The sequence below is a fragment of the Danio rerio genome, chromosome 11, assembly GCF_049306965.1.
Source record: "Danio rerio strain Tuebingen ecotype United States chromosome 11, GRCz12tu, whole genome shotgun sequence".
NCBI lineage: Eukaryota > Metazoa > Chordata > Actinopteri > Cypriniformes > Danionidae > Danio > Danio rerio.
The window spans coordinates 11,054,039-11,072,339 of NC_133186.1; the positions used below are offsets into that span (position 1 = coordinate 11,054,039).

The window sequence follows — 18,301 nt, forward strand, 5'->3', positions numbered from 1 at the left end:
AAGAAGCACATGAAGAAAACTGGATACCTGAAACCACTGACATCTACAGTATGAAGTAGCACCGCAGTGTTTGGGTGTTCTGTGTTTGTCTGAGGTAATTAGTCAACCGAAGAGCGTTTATTCCTTACAAAGTATGAAGCTGATCGTCAGTTCTTGTCACGTGGCACACGGTTTTCAACTGGTGCACCTGGGAAATGAGCGCACAATACGTTCCATATGCGTGCGCAAAAGATGTGATATGTGAACGGCCCTGAAAGCAGCTACGCTTCTCTTTACATTCAGAAGATACCTACACTCACGATCCTGCACAAAAATTTGATTAAGGCATGTTTGGGCTGATTTGGGCCGCTGTGTTTTTGGGCACCGGTGTCCTCCCTGGTGACGAGTAGTGTCTTCGAAGGTTTTGTTTTCTGTACAAATGCTTGAACAAGTTGCTGGTCGAGTTAAAAGCAGTCGAAAGTTCTTTAGAGACTTGAAATGGACTGTATTTCACAACAATATTTTATTGTTTTTACGCTTAATAAAACCAAAGTAATGTCAGTATTTCCACTTGAAGAAGCAGCCGCTCTTGACAGCAGCCATTTCAGCTCGAGTTCTCCAGCAATTTAAAAGCGCATGCTTATTAAATGACGTTGCAGCAGAAAATGTGATTTAAAAGAAGTATTCTTTCTTCTAAATATTATATTTGTAACGCAAGTTGTGCAATTACATTGACTTTAGTAACTGTAATCAAATACACAAATGTAAAATGTTATTCAATACATTACTGTGTTCCTTAAAAATGTAATTAGATTACAGTAGTATATTACTATGGAACACCCAACTTTGCTAAGCAGTGACATAAAAAATTAGGAAATTGTTGTCATTCCGACATCCACAACCAAAAACATACCGTAACATTAAGTCTACAAGAATATCTGATAATCAAAAGAAGATTCTTATTAAAACCTTCAGCTTGTGTTCCTTCCTGTTAATAATAACGGCAGTAATCTGTTGGTCCATGAAGATGAGGATAGTACACAGCAGGGCTGGGATGCAGGTCACAATTACAGTCCACCACGGGTTTGGTCCCAGTGGACTGATAATCCAGCCACGGTCATCTCTGGTTGGCTGTGAGAGGTCAAATAAATATGTTGAATACATATTGATGGGAAAATTGATGAATAATTAAAATAGTAAAACTTCTTCTAACCACTCACTTTGAACACATTAGGAACCTGTAGTTTGGGTGAAGGAACCCCCAGACCATAGTCGATCAGAACCATGGTCATGATGGTGATGAAAACAGCAAAATCACTGATAATCTGCCTCACCTGTTGCAAAATAACACAGAGAACAACATTACAGATTATATAGATTTCTGGGGGAATTTTTACAGCACTAAAGAGTGTCATATTAATAATATTATTATTAATAATAATAATTATTATTATATTAATATTAATAAAAAAAAAAGAAATTTATTCATACAGAAAACAGTTATTTCAAACTGTAATAGCAGTTCAAAAATTTACAGTATTTTTTACAGTATTTTTGATCAAAATATACTCATACTATTATTATATTATATTATCATTCAGTCATTCATTTTCTTTTTGGCTTAGTCCCTTTATAAATCCGGGGTTGCCACTGCGGAATGAACCGCTAACTTATCCAGCACGTTTTTACGCGGCGGATACCCTTCCAGCAGCAACCCATCACTGGGAAACATCCCCACACACTTATACACTATGGACTATTAAGCTTACCCAATTCACCTGAACGCAGAAAGAACATGCAAACTACACACAGAGATGCCAACTGACCCAGCTGAGGCTCGAACCCGTGACCTTCTTGCTGTGAGGCGACAGCACTAACTACTGCGCCACTGCATTGCCCCTGAATTTTATAATATTATATTATATTATATTATATTACATTATATTATATATATATATATATTTTATATATATATATATATATATATATATATATATATATATATATATATATATATATATATATATATATATATATATATATATATATATATATATATATATTATTACTGGGGGTTTATTCCGCTGTGGAGACCCCAAATTAATAAAGAGACTAAGCCGAAAAAGAAACTTATTTTTAGACAATACATTTTTGTTTTCTTATAGACAAATAAAAACATTATATAATTATAAAATGTGCAAGTATTGCATTATATTATTAAAGATAAATATTGTTAATAAATTATATCGATTTTTTTACTATGTAATTAAATGCTGTTTTTATTAATACATAAAACATATTTTTTGAATTCATATACACAATTATAAATAAAAAAACATTAAATAAATATGCAAGCATTATATTATATTGTTAAAGATGAATATGCATTTTCATCATAAATAGAAATAGAATAAAATACAATAAAATACATATTTTAATTACAATACACAAAACACCAAAAAATAAAAAATAAATTAAAAGAGACAGTTCTTACCTTGGTGGGAAAGTAGCGGCTGGTTTTGAACTCCTTGAGGAAAGAAGACATGGCCACTGTGGAGAAGAAGAGAACGACAGACCAGAAGAGGACGTCAGGGATGTAAGGACCGTGATGACCACACGCACTGCCCACAAATTCACCCCTGTTCTCCACACAGCCCTGAAAAAACCAACAGACACAATGATCAGAAGAGAAAAACACAAGAGGATAAAATCTCGTACAATCATCGGTGGACAATTCACTTCTTCATTCCTGCATTTAAAAAAAAATGTAAATCTGCAAATAAATGACTCATACAACTTTAGTCAGTAACAGTTTATTTTGATGGTCCACTTGAGTAATAGTAGCAGGGCCGGAGTGGGACACCTTTTCAGCTCTGGAGTTTCAATCCTCAAACCGGCCCACCTCAGTTCACGACTGACTATATTAAAATAAGTAAATAAATAAATATTTCCAAATCAATTTCTAATGACACTATCACGTCTTTTTCTTTTTTTTTTTTTTTTTTTGAGAAAACAGCTGCTTTAGAACTTCAAATGTTCAACAACCCTAACAGTATTATATGTCTTATCAATAAAAATGAAAACACTAAATTGCGAGGATCGAACCCGGGTCCGCGGCATTTTAACATAACCTGCTAACCGCTCGACCACAACAACTGTTTTAAAATAATGAATAAAAAGGCTGTGGTCAAGTAAATAAATAAATTTAAAAAGTGTGACTGCTGAGAGCAACAGGTTCTGGAGCTAGGGACACCGGCCCTCGCGGACAAAAAACGGACCGGCCCACCGGGAATTCTCCTGGTCCTCCTGATTAGCCAATCCGGGCCTGAATAGTAGACTGTCTCCTTAATATATGTTGATAATGCTCCTTAAACAGACATTTAATTGACTATACAAAACTTTCCAAGCACATGTCAACTTACACTCACCCTAACCTCAACCCTTACCCTAACCCCAACCTAACAGTCTACTTATAATCTAATGAGAATTAGTTGGCATGTAGATGCAATGTAACTTAATTCAATAAACGGACCATAAAAAATAAAGTGTGACCTTTTAGTCAACAAAGTCTCTTCTTGTAGATTAATGATTTGTTACACATTTGGGACATCACAAGGATGTGTTTGTATATGTGTGTGTGGTACTGGTGTGAGAATTGTCCACAGACATATTGCAATACCAGTAATTTTTATGATTAGTGGATAAGAACAGAATATACAGACTATAAAGTATATGGGAACTAAAAGTCTCTATTAAACAAAAAAACAGTGTGTGTGTTTGAGTTTGTAGTTGCGTGCATTTGCAAAAGCTTTAGAATTAAGCACGGGACATGATCTGAGGTGAAAGAGCTGAGGATTTGCTTTTATACAAATCTGAGTCACTGAAAAGAATTAACCCATATATGAGGGCCAGACATGAGTGGCAGATGCCTGTTGAAATGTTTTTAGTGAACTGTGCTAAAAATAACTAATATGGGGTTTAGTTGTTGTAACACAGACAACTTAAACCGTTTCTACACATGCTAGCGTAACAAAACTGACAGTATTTGCTATATCAAAACAATACAGAAACTGAATTGAACTATCGAACACTAAACCATGGCAAAAGTACAGTTCTGGGGTGCTTTTCCCAAAACCATTGTTAACCAACTAAGGTTGCAAGTTCCGTCGTTCCAAACATAGTTTGTTGATTTGCCGTTTCCCAAATGCATCGCTCCAATGAACATTTGCCAACTGCGTCGCAAACTTGAGCACTTGCAACTACAGCTCTGGAGCTGGCACAGTAGTTGGAAAGTTCCCAGCTGTGTTCTATTCCCACTTTTCCACCCTATGCCCTATTCATTTAGAACATTTTAACATTCAAAGTTGGAATGATTAAAAATAAAAAAAAAGCATTAAGGTTATCTCTCTTAGGTGTAATTTGCTTTCAAACTATTTTTAAAGATCAGTTTTAGCGATCTTCATGTTTATAATTGTGTTCTCTTTGCAGTGCACTTTGAAAACATTGATGTCATTTTGAACACAGCCTCATGGCGAGAGCTATAGGTGACCTATTATTTAAAAGCGAAACTTATGTTACGTCTCCAAAGCTTGTGAAAACCAAAAACCAGCATATGTTAATGCTTTTAATTTATAGTAGGTTATTTAAGCATATGTACTGTAAATGATATGGACCTGCTGATTAGAGCTTTCTGCAGTGGTTTACAAGTGTCAAATTGTAAAAAACTTAAAAAAAAAAAAAATTCTACTTAATGATAATAATATTAATTATTATTATTATTATTATTATCATCATCATCATCATCATCATCATCAATATTATGATTTTTGTATAGTATATAATATTTTATACAAAAATATAGATTTTTGTATGGAATAGTATGATTTTTTTCTAATTAACAATAAATATTACATTTCATTTCATAATAAATAGCCTAATTTTTTATTTATTTATATGATTTATATATGATATTAGAATACGTCTAAGCTTTTGTAAGTGACATGTTTTAAAATAGAATACGTAATGTTCTCAATCCGCTTGTTAAGTGTGACGTCACGCGAAGCGGCTTCCGGGTACAAGCGCTCTATTCAACTGTATGGGGAGGCTCATGAAATGGTAATAATAAACGTTTACAAAGCGATTTAATACTTTCGAAAATCACAATCGCAATATATATGTCTATGCCTAATATCCAATGGCCAGAAAGTGATCCATTTCTTTATAAATTGTAAAAGTTTTTATATTTCTGCAGCAAGCCCAGAGATTGTTGTGTACACTATGATTTTATATAAAATTAACTTTAATGTGTGATAGGAATAAAACGTGATCATAAACGAATGATTTCTCAACTCAAATGAGTGTCGGCTTGGACCCGGAAACAGTATTACATACGTCACCACTTAACAAGCGGATAATATTAGTAAAGCAAACATAGGTCCTATATGTGCCATTTACATAGATTTCAATTGATATGGAAAGCGAGTGCATGTTTTAACCAAATCTAATATTGGATTTTATATTAAATGCGTGTGCGGGTAAAACAACATAATCTGCACAAAGAAATTATGGGTTTTTCTCTAAAGAAGTAGTTACTCCACCCAGTTTAAAGCATCATTATGAACATTTTACGTTATAACTAACGTGGTTCAAGCGATGGATTTGTGACAGAGAAACTACGGGTTTTGTTTTTTTTCCCCAAATTAAGCATTATACTATAATAATCAGCCGTGAGTTATGTCGTTGCTTGGGAAACGCACCCCTGGCTGAAGTAAATTTTTCAACTTAGTTATTAGTGTTGACTTAATCTATTAAAAATGTCAAAGTTTAGACAGTTCTGTAATGCTCTGCTGACAAGCAGAAGACACTAAATGTTTTAAATTCCAGTTGTGCAGATAGGAATCTTTGTAATTGTGCATATTTGGTATCATTACAACTATAAGTTTTTTTTTCTGATGGCTGAATCTGACATTGCCAATACTATCCTGACATGTATTATACAGTAGTTTAATCTTTTTTTTTTATCCATCATTGTTTTGTTTAAAGGTTAGTTAATCAAAAACTGAAAATTGTTCCATTATTTGCTCATCCTCAAAGTGCCCTGGGCATGTTACTAAGTATACAAAGTATATTACTTTCAGTCTGAGTTACTTAAATAATTATCTTTTGCTTTTCAATTTATTGGATTGTTGAAGAAAAACTTGTACCCTTATAAAGCACATCAATTCATAAAGATTATTAAAGTTCGTCGAGACAAACTTTAGGCTGGCTTGAGAAAGTCTGTTGGAAATAGTTTGTTTAATTTAAACAGTTTTAAAAAGTTTGAAACGAAGATAGATAGATAGATAGATAGATAGATAGATAGATAGATAGATAGATAGATAGATAGATAGATAGATAGATAGATAGATAGATAGATAGATAGATAGATAGATAGATAGATAGATAGATAGATAAAAACAGTTTATAGATAGATAGATAGATAGATAGATAGATAGATAGATAGATAGATAGATAGATAGATAGATAGATAAAAACAGTTTATAGATAGATAGATAGATAGATAGATCGATCGATAGATAGATAGATAGATCGATCGATCGATCGATCGATCGATCGATAGATAGATAGATAGATAGATAAAAACAGTTTATAGATAGATAGATAGATAGATAGATAGATAGATAGATAGATAGATAGATAGATAAAAACAGTTTATAGATAGATAGATAGATAGATAGATAGATAGATAGATAGATAGATAGATAGATAGATAGATAGATAGATAGATAGATAGATAGATAAAAACAGTTTATAGATAGATAGATAGATAGATAGATAGATAGATAGATAGATAGATAGATAGATAGATAGATAGATAGATAGATAGATAGATAGATAGATAGATAGATAGATAGATAGATAGATAAAAACAGTTTATAGATAGATAGATAGATAGATAGATAGATAGATAGATAGATAGATAGATAGATAGATAGATAGATAGATAGATAGATAGATAGATAGATAGATAGATAGATAGATAGAAAGATAGACAGATAGATAGATAGATAAAAGCAGTTTGAAAAAGGATAGATAGATAGATAGTTTTGAGGTCACAAAGTTAGATCTATTGTTAAGTCAATGACAGTCTTTTGCAATAAAAGTCTATGGGACAGTTGTTGCTAGGGTGCAGTATCTGGTAGTTAGGGTGTGGCTAGAAAGTTAAAAGCTCATCAGTGATTGGCAGTTTGGTAGTCTGAGTTAAATGAGCTCAGCCATTAGTCTGTATGACAGTCTGATGCAGAGTTATGAGCTCACAAATTTTGATCCCATGTTAAGTCAATGAGAGTCCTTTGAATGGAAGTCTATGGGACAGTTTCTAGGGTCCAAAAGTGGTTGCTAGGGCGTGGCCAGAAAGTTAAAACCTCATCAGTTATTGGCAGTTAGGTAGTCTGAGTTAAATGAGCCCAGTTAGAAGTCTGTGTGACAGTCTGACGCAGAGTTATAAGGTCACAAAGTTTGGTCCAATGTTAAGTCTATGGGATTTTTCCGACGGTCCCGGGACGTTTTTCGGAAAATCGAAAGTCGGATCAGTCGGAAAAGATATGGCATACCGAGTCAGAATAGTTTGGAGGTCTGGTGTGAGTTTGGGGGTCATAGCTCGAAAGCTCTAGGAGGAGATAGATTTTGAATTTTAGTCTCAGAAGAAGAAGAATAATATATAAAAAAAATAATAAGTTTAAATAGGATTTCAGTAGTCTGGCTTGTTTCTCAAGCCAGCCTAATAAAAAAGTGCCTAGCAGTGCTCAGGGGTGGGAATAAAGGTCTTTTGTCATGAATCAATACATTTTGGGAGAAAAAAATATCCTTATTTGAACACTTTATATACATTTTTGCATCTTCAGCAAGAAACCGTGCCAATGTCGTCGTCTTCTTCCATAGAGGCACATTTTCCGTGCATTCGAACTGTTGAAATGAATGTGAAAGTGCAGTGAAGAGTGATAACTAAATGCCAGGCATGAAAATAAAAACATCTCTGCTTGACCTACAGTATAATCAAAATCCTCCAAACGTTTTTTTTATACAGTATATTTATTTATTAATTTTTAGAACTTTTTATTTTGGACTTTTCCACTTCAAATTTGTGACCCTATGCTCTATGTCATCCCCTTAAAAGGCCTCACAATCCTGTCCAGCTGGTGGTGCTAAATGCCATAAAAATGCACCTCTAATAAAGAAGAAGAAGAAGACAACAACAGTCTCAATCCTTTACTTTGTTTTTCACCCATGGAGGCACGTGAAGCACTTTTTATAATGGATGATTGTCCTTTACTGGACTTGTTTGAATGACTAAAAAAACATATACATGTTACCTGTTGCCTTTGTAAAAAAAGAATTTTATTTATTATTAGCTAATTTTCATTTTAAAGTGAACTAACCCTTTAAAATGCCTTTGATCTTCATACAATGCATTACTTGCTTTTTAAGCATTGTGAATTACAACTAATCACGCGCTTGTCTCTTATTAATGCAATGGCCAATCAGAGGTGTGCAGATACTGCTGAATGCAATAATACTGTAGGCCTTCCTTGTAATGAGTTTCTAATTTATACAATGCCATCATCTATAAACCTTATAACTTCATAAAAGTATGCATCTGTTGTGTAGATAGATGTATGCCATCTCTGAGCAGTGTTATCTAGTTTGCTGATTACTGAAATAACAGGATACATTTAAAGTATTTAACAGAACACAACAAACACAAACACATTGGCTTTTTAAAGGGTCATGACACCCCCCACTTTCGGTTCAAGTCTACCTCAGAATTTTTACAAAAGATGCATCATAATGGGAGCGGAGCTCCGCAAGCAAAGGGCAGGAATGGGCAGGAATGCAGCGTCAGTGCAGCAGGTCTCTTGACCTGTCTATTTTAACCATTAAACCTGTTGGTAATCTAGAGCAGTGTTTCTCAACTGGTGGGTCGCGACCCGCGGAGTGTGTGGTCAAAAAAACAACAAAAGTTGAATTTTTTACTTATTTTGCTTATACCGGACTTTTATTTTCAAATTTGTGCGCGAAAACCCTACCGTTTGTACGACCCCGAATATGTAAAGTATTGATTTACATATATTGACGAAAAAAAATACCTAAAGCCTCGTGTCATATGTAGTGAGGTACTCTCATAAGAGAGAAACCTTCTAAATTAAAATGACATTTAGAAACCAGACATGTTTTATTAACAGTTCAGTTTAGTTCATAGTAACTGAACTTTTACTTACCCTAACCACTGTTTACAATATTTGTTGTTTTTATTTTATAATATTTCTATAATTTGATCTATTTTTTTAAATGACAGCAATAAAATATTGTTGATTTGTAAGTCTCTATGAATGTCTTATAATTTATCTGTCACTACTTGTGTATGTTAACAAATAAATACAAATTAATTATAACTCCTAAAGTTGTATTATAGTTTCTAAAAATTTGGGTCGCGGCTTGATGACCATGTAAAAAGAGAACCCCTGATCTAGAGGATTAAGGCAAACAGCAGCATGGCGATGTGTCTAAATGTGAACGAACTCCTGATAAAAGACAAGGTCCGCCGTTCACCAATCCTCATACTGCTCCCCAGACAAAAATGCTTGATGGACACTTACAGCTTTGCTGTATCGGCCCTGACAGGATCGGGGGGAAAAACATGCAACGAACCCTGTGGATCATGGAAACAAACACATACGAGCCTTCATGAACAGCTAAATACTGTGTGCCGTGGGTCCGTGTCTCACAGCTTGGCACTTGCAGGTCTGCCTCGCGTTTGGAAAGCACGTGCTCTCATGAATAATTAAGAAACCGGCTCTTCTCATAGGATAAGAAAACTCCGCTATGAATAATAATGAGAAACAGACGTGTCATCTTTGCACTTGCAGTTCTGCGCTCAGTTGCCGATTTTAATCTCGCCCCAAGAATCATTTTAAACCCGTTAGCTGAAATTAGCTGACTAAAGCTCAAAATATTCCACAATTAAAGCTAACAGGTCCTAACATTCTCTTAACTGATGCTCAACACACACAAATCTGTTAAAATCTCAAAAAAGTTCTCGAGTGTTTCGTGAACCTTTAAAGGAAAACAAATTAGAAGGTCATAACATCTTAAAATGTTTAAACCTTTTTTTTTATTTTAAAATGCACAACATTTGGAAAAAAAATGTAATGGCAAACAAGCATTCAGTTCGCTAAAATTCCATTAAAACGAAGCTATCCATGATGCGCTCAAGTAGTGATGGAAACATTGCACAGTATTTTTATGTTGAAAGCACAATGAACTTCACAAAGTCAGGTAGATTTTTGTAAGCTGGGTTTTTGTAAAAAAAAAAAAACAACAACAACAAAAACTAAAAAAAACACAATAGATGCAGTCTGCAAAGATATGGAATTTGATCAAATGAATACAAATAAATAATAAAAAAATTAAAGATATAGATGGCAGATTGCACACTTTTTTAAAAGAAACAGCACAAATTGCAGCAAAGCAATCACACCAGTTAGTTACAGTTTCAGTTAAGCCAAGCGTGTTTACACGATCCAGAAAGTTCTGAATGCACCAATAGCCACATTTACCTTGACATCTAGGCCTAACCAGTCGATCTCAGATGCAGTGATGTTTTTTTCCTCCCAGTACTTCAGTGTGGCATTACTGGGTTCTTTAGGAATTGTGCATACACACCTGCAAGACACACAAAAACACATGACAAAATTTTACAATGAGAAATTTGTCAACATGTGACATTAAAAATTAATGATGCATGTATGTGTGTGTAAACTTTATTGTGCCTACAATGGGGCAATTTGTTCTCCAGCATAATAAATTTACACAATTCACAACATTCACATAAGACAGACACAACTTCAATAGCACTAAAAAGAGCAACTACCTCTTCCCATTCAAATGCAGCAAATCAATACCACGAGAAACGACTAAAAATGTAAATAACGAGATCCTGACAGAAGAGTTTCAAATGAATCAAAAGGAGATTGAGATATGCCAGATATAGTTTGATGTGCTTTCCATAACACCTGGATTTTGTACAAATCAATTAACCCAGGCAATTTCAACCCCAAGCCTTTTCTGCAGATGTTTAAAACTGTGGGCCCCGTTTTCACTAGTATGTTTTCGTTTTAAAAACAGTGTTTTAGAATGAAAACGATCCACGTCCACACTAGCGTTTCTGAACAACTCTCCATCTACACCAAACAACTAAAAACGCACATCACGTGACCACACACACACTCTGGCATGCACTGCAGCATATCTACTCAGACGAGAGCTGCGCTCGTTGGACTGTTCATCAAGGATCTACCGCTGGATCTAATCTCACTATATTTATTAAACAAGATATTTAATTCATCTGGTTTCTATCTAACGGCATATTTCCAGACTTTAGTCTTTTGAATCTATTACTTGCTCTCAAGTAACATGTTTTGGCTGAGCGCAAATATAAGTTAATAATTAATGGAACCACGTACATTTTGTATATTGACTGATTGCTTGCCTTTATTTCCCATAATGTATAAACTTATTGTATGTTATACTTCTTTAATGGCCATTATTGATTATTAAAACTGATATTCAGCAATAGAGAGGGTATGTTTCGTATTTTCAATAAAAATGAAAGGAGGCAGTGATGTTATAGTCTCTGTTTTGCTATAAATATGCATACAGTGAAAATGGAGCTCAAATATGCAGCACGACGCCTCAACATTTCTGCTGTCTGTTAAGTTGTTAATGACAAAATGAAAATAGCAGTTCCTCATATCATGCTTTAATTTTATTGTTAAGAAAGTGAAACAATGTACGTATCCAGGATGATGTGAGTAAGGTTATAAAGTACACTGTTCCCTTTGAAGATTTAATGACATGTCCTCGGGAGTCTGTTTTACATATCAAACTTGCGAAGTCTGAACTTCAAGGAGAGGATGCAGGACTGAACTGTGTGTAAGCTACTGAATATTCGCCCCAATCAGAGAGGTGAATGTCGGCAGTACCGCCTCCGTTTTCAGATGTCTCCATTTTCCCCCATCCACATTGAGACGGAGCAGCAGTGTTTTAGAATGAAAACGGCCTCTTCAGCATTTCCAAAGTGCTCCGTTTTCCACATTCGAAAACTCCAGCGTAGTGTGGACGGATGGCGTAACCGAAGCAAAACTTATGCATTTTAAAATGAAAACACATTAGTGTAAACAGGGCCATAGTGTCAAGATCACCATCAATCTAGTCCTGGTAAATCACTGGTGAACTACATATGCCACCTTAATGAATTACAAATCCCATCGTGCAGTTTCATACACACCATTCGGCGATCACCACTATGACACACATGCAGCTGAAGCTTGCTGATCATTTGGACTATTTAAACACCACACACCAGTTCTTTGCTGTGTCTTTGTTTGTTGTAGTAAGTATTTCTAGTCCTTTGTTTTGCTTGCCATGGTTTTGACCTAAGCATTGTCTTTTTGTTGTGTGCTTTTTCAATTTAATTCAATTCATCTTTTTTTCTATAGTCCTTTTACAATGAAGATTGTGTCAAAACAGCTTTACATAGACGTTCTAGTAAATTGCAATTTAAACTGTGTCAGTCCAGTTTTCAAAATTACAGTTTAGTTTAGTTTAGTTCAGTGTGGTTTAATTTTCACTGCTGAAAGTCTAAACACAGAGCAAATCAATCCATGTGCAGCTCCACAAGACCCAAACCAAGTGGGCAAGTTGCGACAGTGATGAGGAATATACTTTACAAATTGACGATGCTTTTTTGACAACTGTACTGCCCTTATGCCTGTTTAATGATTTGGACGACTTGTATGTTCCTGTTTTGCTCCTGTGCTGAACAATGCCTGCCTGTACGACTAAGTGGTACGATACAGTTCGCTTTTTGGTATCTTTTGACAGTGGAAATGGCCACAAAAGCATATTGAACTGCACTGTACCATACCGCTCAGTGGAAACGGCCATTATTAAACTGCACTTGAATCCTTACTTTTGTTGTCCTAGACTTGGTCCTGCACATGACACTTATACAATTCATTATTTTATGTTATCTTAAAAGTGGCAAATCAGCAAAAAGGTTCAAACTGACTTCACATAAGCCTTATATACACTCACTGGCCACTTTATTAGGTACACCTTACTAGTGCTGGGTTGGACCCCCTATTGCCTTCAGAACTGTCTTAATCTTTCATGACCTAGATTCAACAAGGTACTGGAAATATTCCTCTGAGATTTTGGCACAAATTGACATGATAGCCTCACGCAGTTGCTGAAGATTTGTCAGCTGCACATCCATGATGTGAATCTCCCATTCCACCACATCAAATACCAAAGGTGCTCTATTGGATTGAGATCTGGTGACTGCAGAAGCCATCTGAGCACAGTGAACTCATTGTCGTGTTCAAGAAACCAGTCTGAGGTGATTCGCAGTTTATGACATGGTGCATTATCCTGCTGGATGTAGTGTTTGTGTGTGTGTTTACTTACGAGTATTGAGTGAGTTTGTTGAGGTCGTTGTGCATGTTGAAAGGGTACGTCTCTCCCAGATGGATGAGTTTCTCCAGAGCCTCGTAGATGAAGATGATGCAGATGAGAGAAGCGAAGGCCTCCTCTGTAAAGCGCGTGATGTAACACACGAGTGAACTGGCATCTGTGGCCACCAGCAGAAGACAGAAAAAGGCCGTCCACAGGCCGATGCACACGCGTAAGGAGAGGTAGGACAGACCATACTCTCTTAGGAGAAACACACAAATAAAATAAATTCCACTGTCACCTACAGTTAAATGAGTCTTAGAACTAAGACATTTTGGGGATTGAAGGAAAACAATACTTAAGGTACAGACTAAATTTAATATTTCAGCTATTAAAAAATGTACATATAAATAAAATTGTGTGTGTGTATAAATAAATAAATATATTTTATTTATTTATACACACTAACCCTATATATACATATATATATATATATATATATATATATATATATATATATATATATATATATATATATATATATATACAGTGCTTAGTATAAATGAGTACACCCCTCAAAGATCTATTTTTTTTTTATATTTTCTAAAGGATGCTTTACAATAATATATTTGTGCATGTACTGTACATTAGCCCTAAATCTTAAAAAAAAAAAAAAGAAAATCGGTAACTATCACGGTTATGTGTGCGCTCTTTTTGTGGTTGTCTTTTTTGTGGTCACGTGTTTCATTGCTCAACACCGATCAGGTGTTCTGATCAGTCACTTCAGCTGTGGTTAATTTCAACACCTATATCTTAGCGGCAATTCTTTACTTTGTTCTCAGTTCTCAAATTGACTTATTTTGGCTCAAGTCCAGCTCGTTGTTTAGGTCGTTTGTTATCCTGTTTGGAGTGCTTGCACTGTTTGATTTATGACTTTTGGTTATGATAAATACACTTGCAGCTGGATTCATCTTTGTTTGTTTTTATGTACTTTTAGCAAGACAGTCACAGGCCAAATATTTTTACACCAATATTTATAGGTTGGGGGAAAATATTAAATAAAATTTCAATAAACAGTAAAAATCAAAAGACAAAAAAATATCAAATTTAGTAGAATTAGAAGTTTTTTAGAGTAGAAGTTTTTATTTTTATTTATTTTTTTGTCAATAACGCATTTGATTTTAAATGTTTTTTCTCTCTATTACTAAAGGTGATCTGTGACCACACCCTTATGTTAATAAATATAATTGTTATATAACTGTATGTATCATAAAACTGTTTTGTTTAAATCCACCAAAAAATGTTAAGTTAATTCACTGAGCTAAAAATATTCATTTTCAAAAGGGGGTGTACTCATTTATGCTGAGCACTGTGTGAATATATATATATATATATATATATATATATATATATATATATATATATATATATATATATATTACACTTATGTACTTACTATAACAAAAAAACTCAAATATTTTAGTTTGTTTTCTACTGGAAAACTTTTTGGAGTTTTATTATTATTTTCAGCACTAAAATTGGGTTTCATTTACAACGTTACTAAAATGTATGCAATAAAAACTCAAATGCGAACAAAACAAATACAAAACAAAAGAAAAGAAAAATACTAAACAAAATACTTAAAGAAAATGCTTAAGAAAACACTTTAAAAATACTAAAGAAAATACTTAAAATAAATCTTATTTAACCAGAAGCCAGCAGCAAATTGTTGAGTGTGTGTAGGGTCCATGTGTATGTGGGTCTATGCGTGAAACCTGAAAAAAGTCTTGTCACCTATCCAAGTTTTAGGAACATCAATTAATAACCTGACTTCTAGTTGGTCATGTGAGAAGTGACTTATTTGAAAGGCAAAGGCCTCAAGATTACGCTTCTTTTACCAAAATAAAATAATGATCATGCCTTGATTTTTAATTATTAAATTAAGATAGTACGGTTTGGCTTAGACAAAAGTCTGGTCACTTAACACAAATAATGTACAGTAAAGAATATAAAGTCATGGTGTAGTAAAAAAAAAAAAAATTATATTGTGTATGACTCCTATGAGCTTGGACGACTGCATCCATACATCTCTGCAATGACTCATATAACTTATTAATAAAGTCATCTGGAATGGCAAAGAAAGTGTTCTTGCAGGACTTCCAGAGTTCATCAAGATTCTTTGGATTCATCTTCAATGCCTCCTCCTATATCTTACCCCATTCATGCTCAAACGAAGGAGCGCTATCCTGCTGAAGAATTTGCCCTCTCCTGTGGTTTGTAATGTAATGGGCAGCACAAATGCCTTGATACCTCAGGCTGTTGATGTTGCCATCCGCTCTGCAGATCTCTCGCACACCCCCATACTGAATGTAACGCCAAGCCATGATTTTTCCTTCACCAAACTTGACTGATTTATGTGAGAATCTTGGGTCCATGCAGGTTCCAGTAGGTCTTCTGCAGTATTTGTAATGATTGGGATGCAGCTCACCGGATGATTCATCTGAAAAATCTACCTTCTGCCACTTTTCCAAATGATCAACTAGATCAAGCGGCTCTTACAACTGGGATCAACGACAAGACTTTTGTCAAGTAGTGTATTCTGCATTTTCTCTTTTAATTATATATCATACTACAACAATGCAGACCACTGTACATGCATTCTTATAATCAAGCAGACTACTGTGAAAGTGCATTTCCTTATTCTTCCACTATAAACCTAATGAAACATTACAAAATAAAAGAACAGAACTATTTGAAACCAAAGGAGCCTTACTTGCAGAATTTGAAGAGGATTTTCTCAAAGACCAATACAGGCCCTGTACTGCCCAGAATAGTGAGGGGCTGCCCGGCAAACAATGAGTATGCAATACCCGTCATAGAGGCTCCAAAAAGAGACTCTATTGCACTCTAAAAGACAAATGAAAAGATATCACAATGGCAGCATAATCAACCCAGGTCTCTTGAAATACAGTTTTGCGTCTATAAACTTGCTAAATAAATTGCCTATATGCATTCTTACTATGCGTCCTTCAGTAGCTTCTCCCAGCAGACCTCCGAAGGTGATGACCGGAGACATGCAGGCGCAGTAGAGGAAGAGGAAGGAGGCCAGACACTGCAGGCTGAGGGCGTCTGTGTAGTCTGACAGATAGTGAGGAGCCTTGCGCTTGATGTCCAGGAAAAGGCCACCAAAAATCCTGTACAATTAACAGAACATCTGAGATCCAGGTCGGTCTCAAATATGGGGATTTATCAAACATAAAATAAACAGTAGATATGGACAGATTTCTGACCTCCCAGTGCGTTGTAGCTCTGGTCCACCATGGCCTCCATGTTCCTCTTCCTCCCCAAGATCTGCACCACCATTAGCCAGAGGAGGAACTTTACGCTTCTCCTATCAGATTGAGACACAAAACAACATTAGAAACAATGCTGTTCTCGCAGAGTAAAGCTGCAACCACCTAGATCACAGGTGTCAAACCACAGCGCTGCACAGTTTAGTTCCAACTCTAATTAACCACACCTGATCAAAATATAATTGAGTCCTTTAGGTTTGCTTGAAACCTACAGGTAAAGCTGCGGTCACATTAGAATTTGAGCATGCGATATTCTGTTCTGCGGCGCTGTGAAAAGGACCGGGATTAAACAAGCTTCATTCATTCATTTTCTTGTCGACTTAGTCCTTTTATTAATCTGGAGTCGCCACAGCGGAATGAACCACCAACTTATCCAGCACGTTCTTACACAGCGGATGCCCTTCCAGCCGCAACCCATCTCTGGGAAACATCTACACACAAACATCCACACACACACTCATACACTATGGACAATTTAGCCTACACAATTCACTTGTACCGCATGTCTTTGGACTGTGGGGGAAACAGGAGCACCCGGAGGAAACCCACGCGAAGGCAAGGAGAACATGCAAACTCCACATAGAAACGCCAACTGAGCCGAGGTTCCAACCAGCGACCTTCTTGCTGTGAGGCGACAGCACTAGCCACTGCGCCACTGCTTTGCCCATTAAACAAGCTTATTAGACATTTAAAAAAGAGAGCGATTGCTCCATGTTTTAAATTTCTGTCAAGAGATGTCATGTTTTGATCCTCGATTGGTCTCACGCAATCAAGTGATGCGATTTCGCAGGTCAGAGTTCACCAAGCTTGAACTTTGCACTGCAGCAACCTGCAAAACTTGACGCATGACCTTGTGCTTCCGGTCTGACGCATATGTGTGCGTATGAATGGAAGTATATGGGGAGAAAGGCCCAGTGTGACCGCAGCTTTAGTGTTTAGTAGCAGAGTTGGAATTAAACTCTGAAGGGCTGCGGCCCTACAGGAAGAGTTTGACACCCCTGACCTAGATGTACATTATCTGGCTCATTACACAGCTACTTGCCACAAAAATCCAATCAAATTGACACAAAACATCGATCTTAGCTGTAAAAATTTATTAACTCATTCATTTTAATAGTGTTTTACAGCCACCGATAAACTTCCAGTGAAAGGTTAATGTGACTTTAATTTCATAAGGAGCCTTTTACACCAATGATGCTGTAATGTAATTAAAGTATAATTAGATACTTCATAATTTGTTCATAATCATAAGATGTTGTAATGTAATTAAAGTCAAATCAGATACTTCATAATCATAGACTTAAGCCTTCATTTAGTTGTTCAAGTGTAAAATGAGACAAAAGACAGTTTAAATGCAACGGCCGTCAGGAGTAGCAAGCTAGTGTAGAAACTTCATTAAACATAATGTAGTAAAATCAATTTCCATATTTTAAAGATACGGTGAAGAACAATGGAAT

The 18,301-nt window shown here is 35.4% G+C and overlaps 1 protein-coding gene across 12 annotated transcripts in view; it reads right to left on the reverse strand.

The window, feature by feature from the left end:
• The window catches only part of slc4a10a (solute carrier family 4 member 10a), a 128,826-nt gene that overhangs the window by 23,422 nt on the left and 87,103 nt on the right, over positions 1–18,301 (reverse strand). For all 12 annotated transcript variants that reach the window (XM_073916448.1, XM_001335416.9, XM_073916447.1 and 9 more), the window contains 8 exons: positions 16,782–16,882; positions 16,511–16,685; positions 16,265–16,398; positions 13,507–13,752; positions 10,596–10,701; positions 2,474–2,635; positions 1,200–1,313; positions 949–1,110 (listed from right to left, as the gene is read on the reverse strand). In XM_073916448.1, coding sequence (XP_073772549.1) covers positions 949–1,110; positions 1,200–1,313; positions 2,474–2,635; positions 10,596–10,701; positions 13,507–13,752; positions 16,265–16,398; positions 16,511–16,685; positions 16,782–16,882 — 1,200 coding nt within the window. The remainder of the gene's footprint in view (positions 1–948; positions 1,111–1,199; positions 1,314–2,473; positions 2,636–10,595; positions 10,702–13,506; positions 13,753–16,264; positions 16,399–16,510; positions 16,686–16,781; positions 16,883–18,301) is intronic.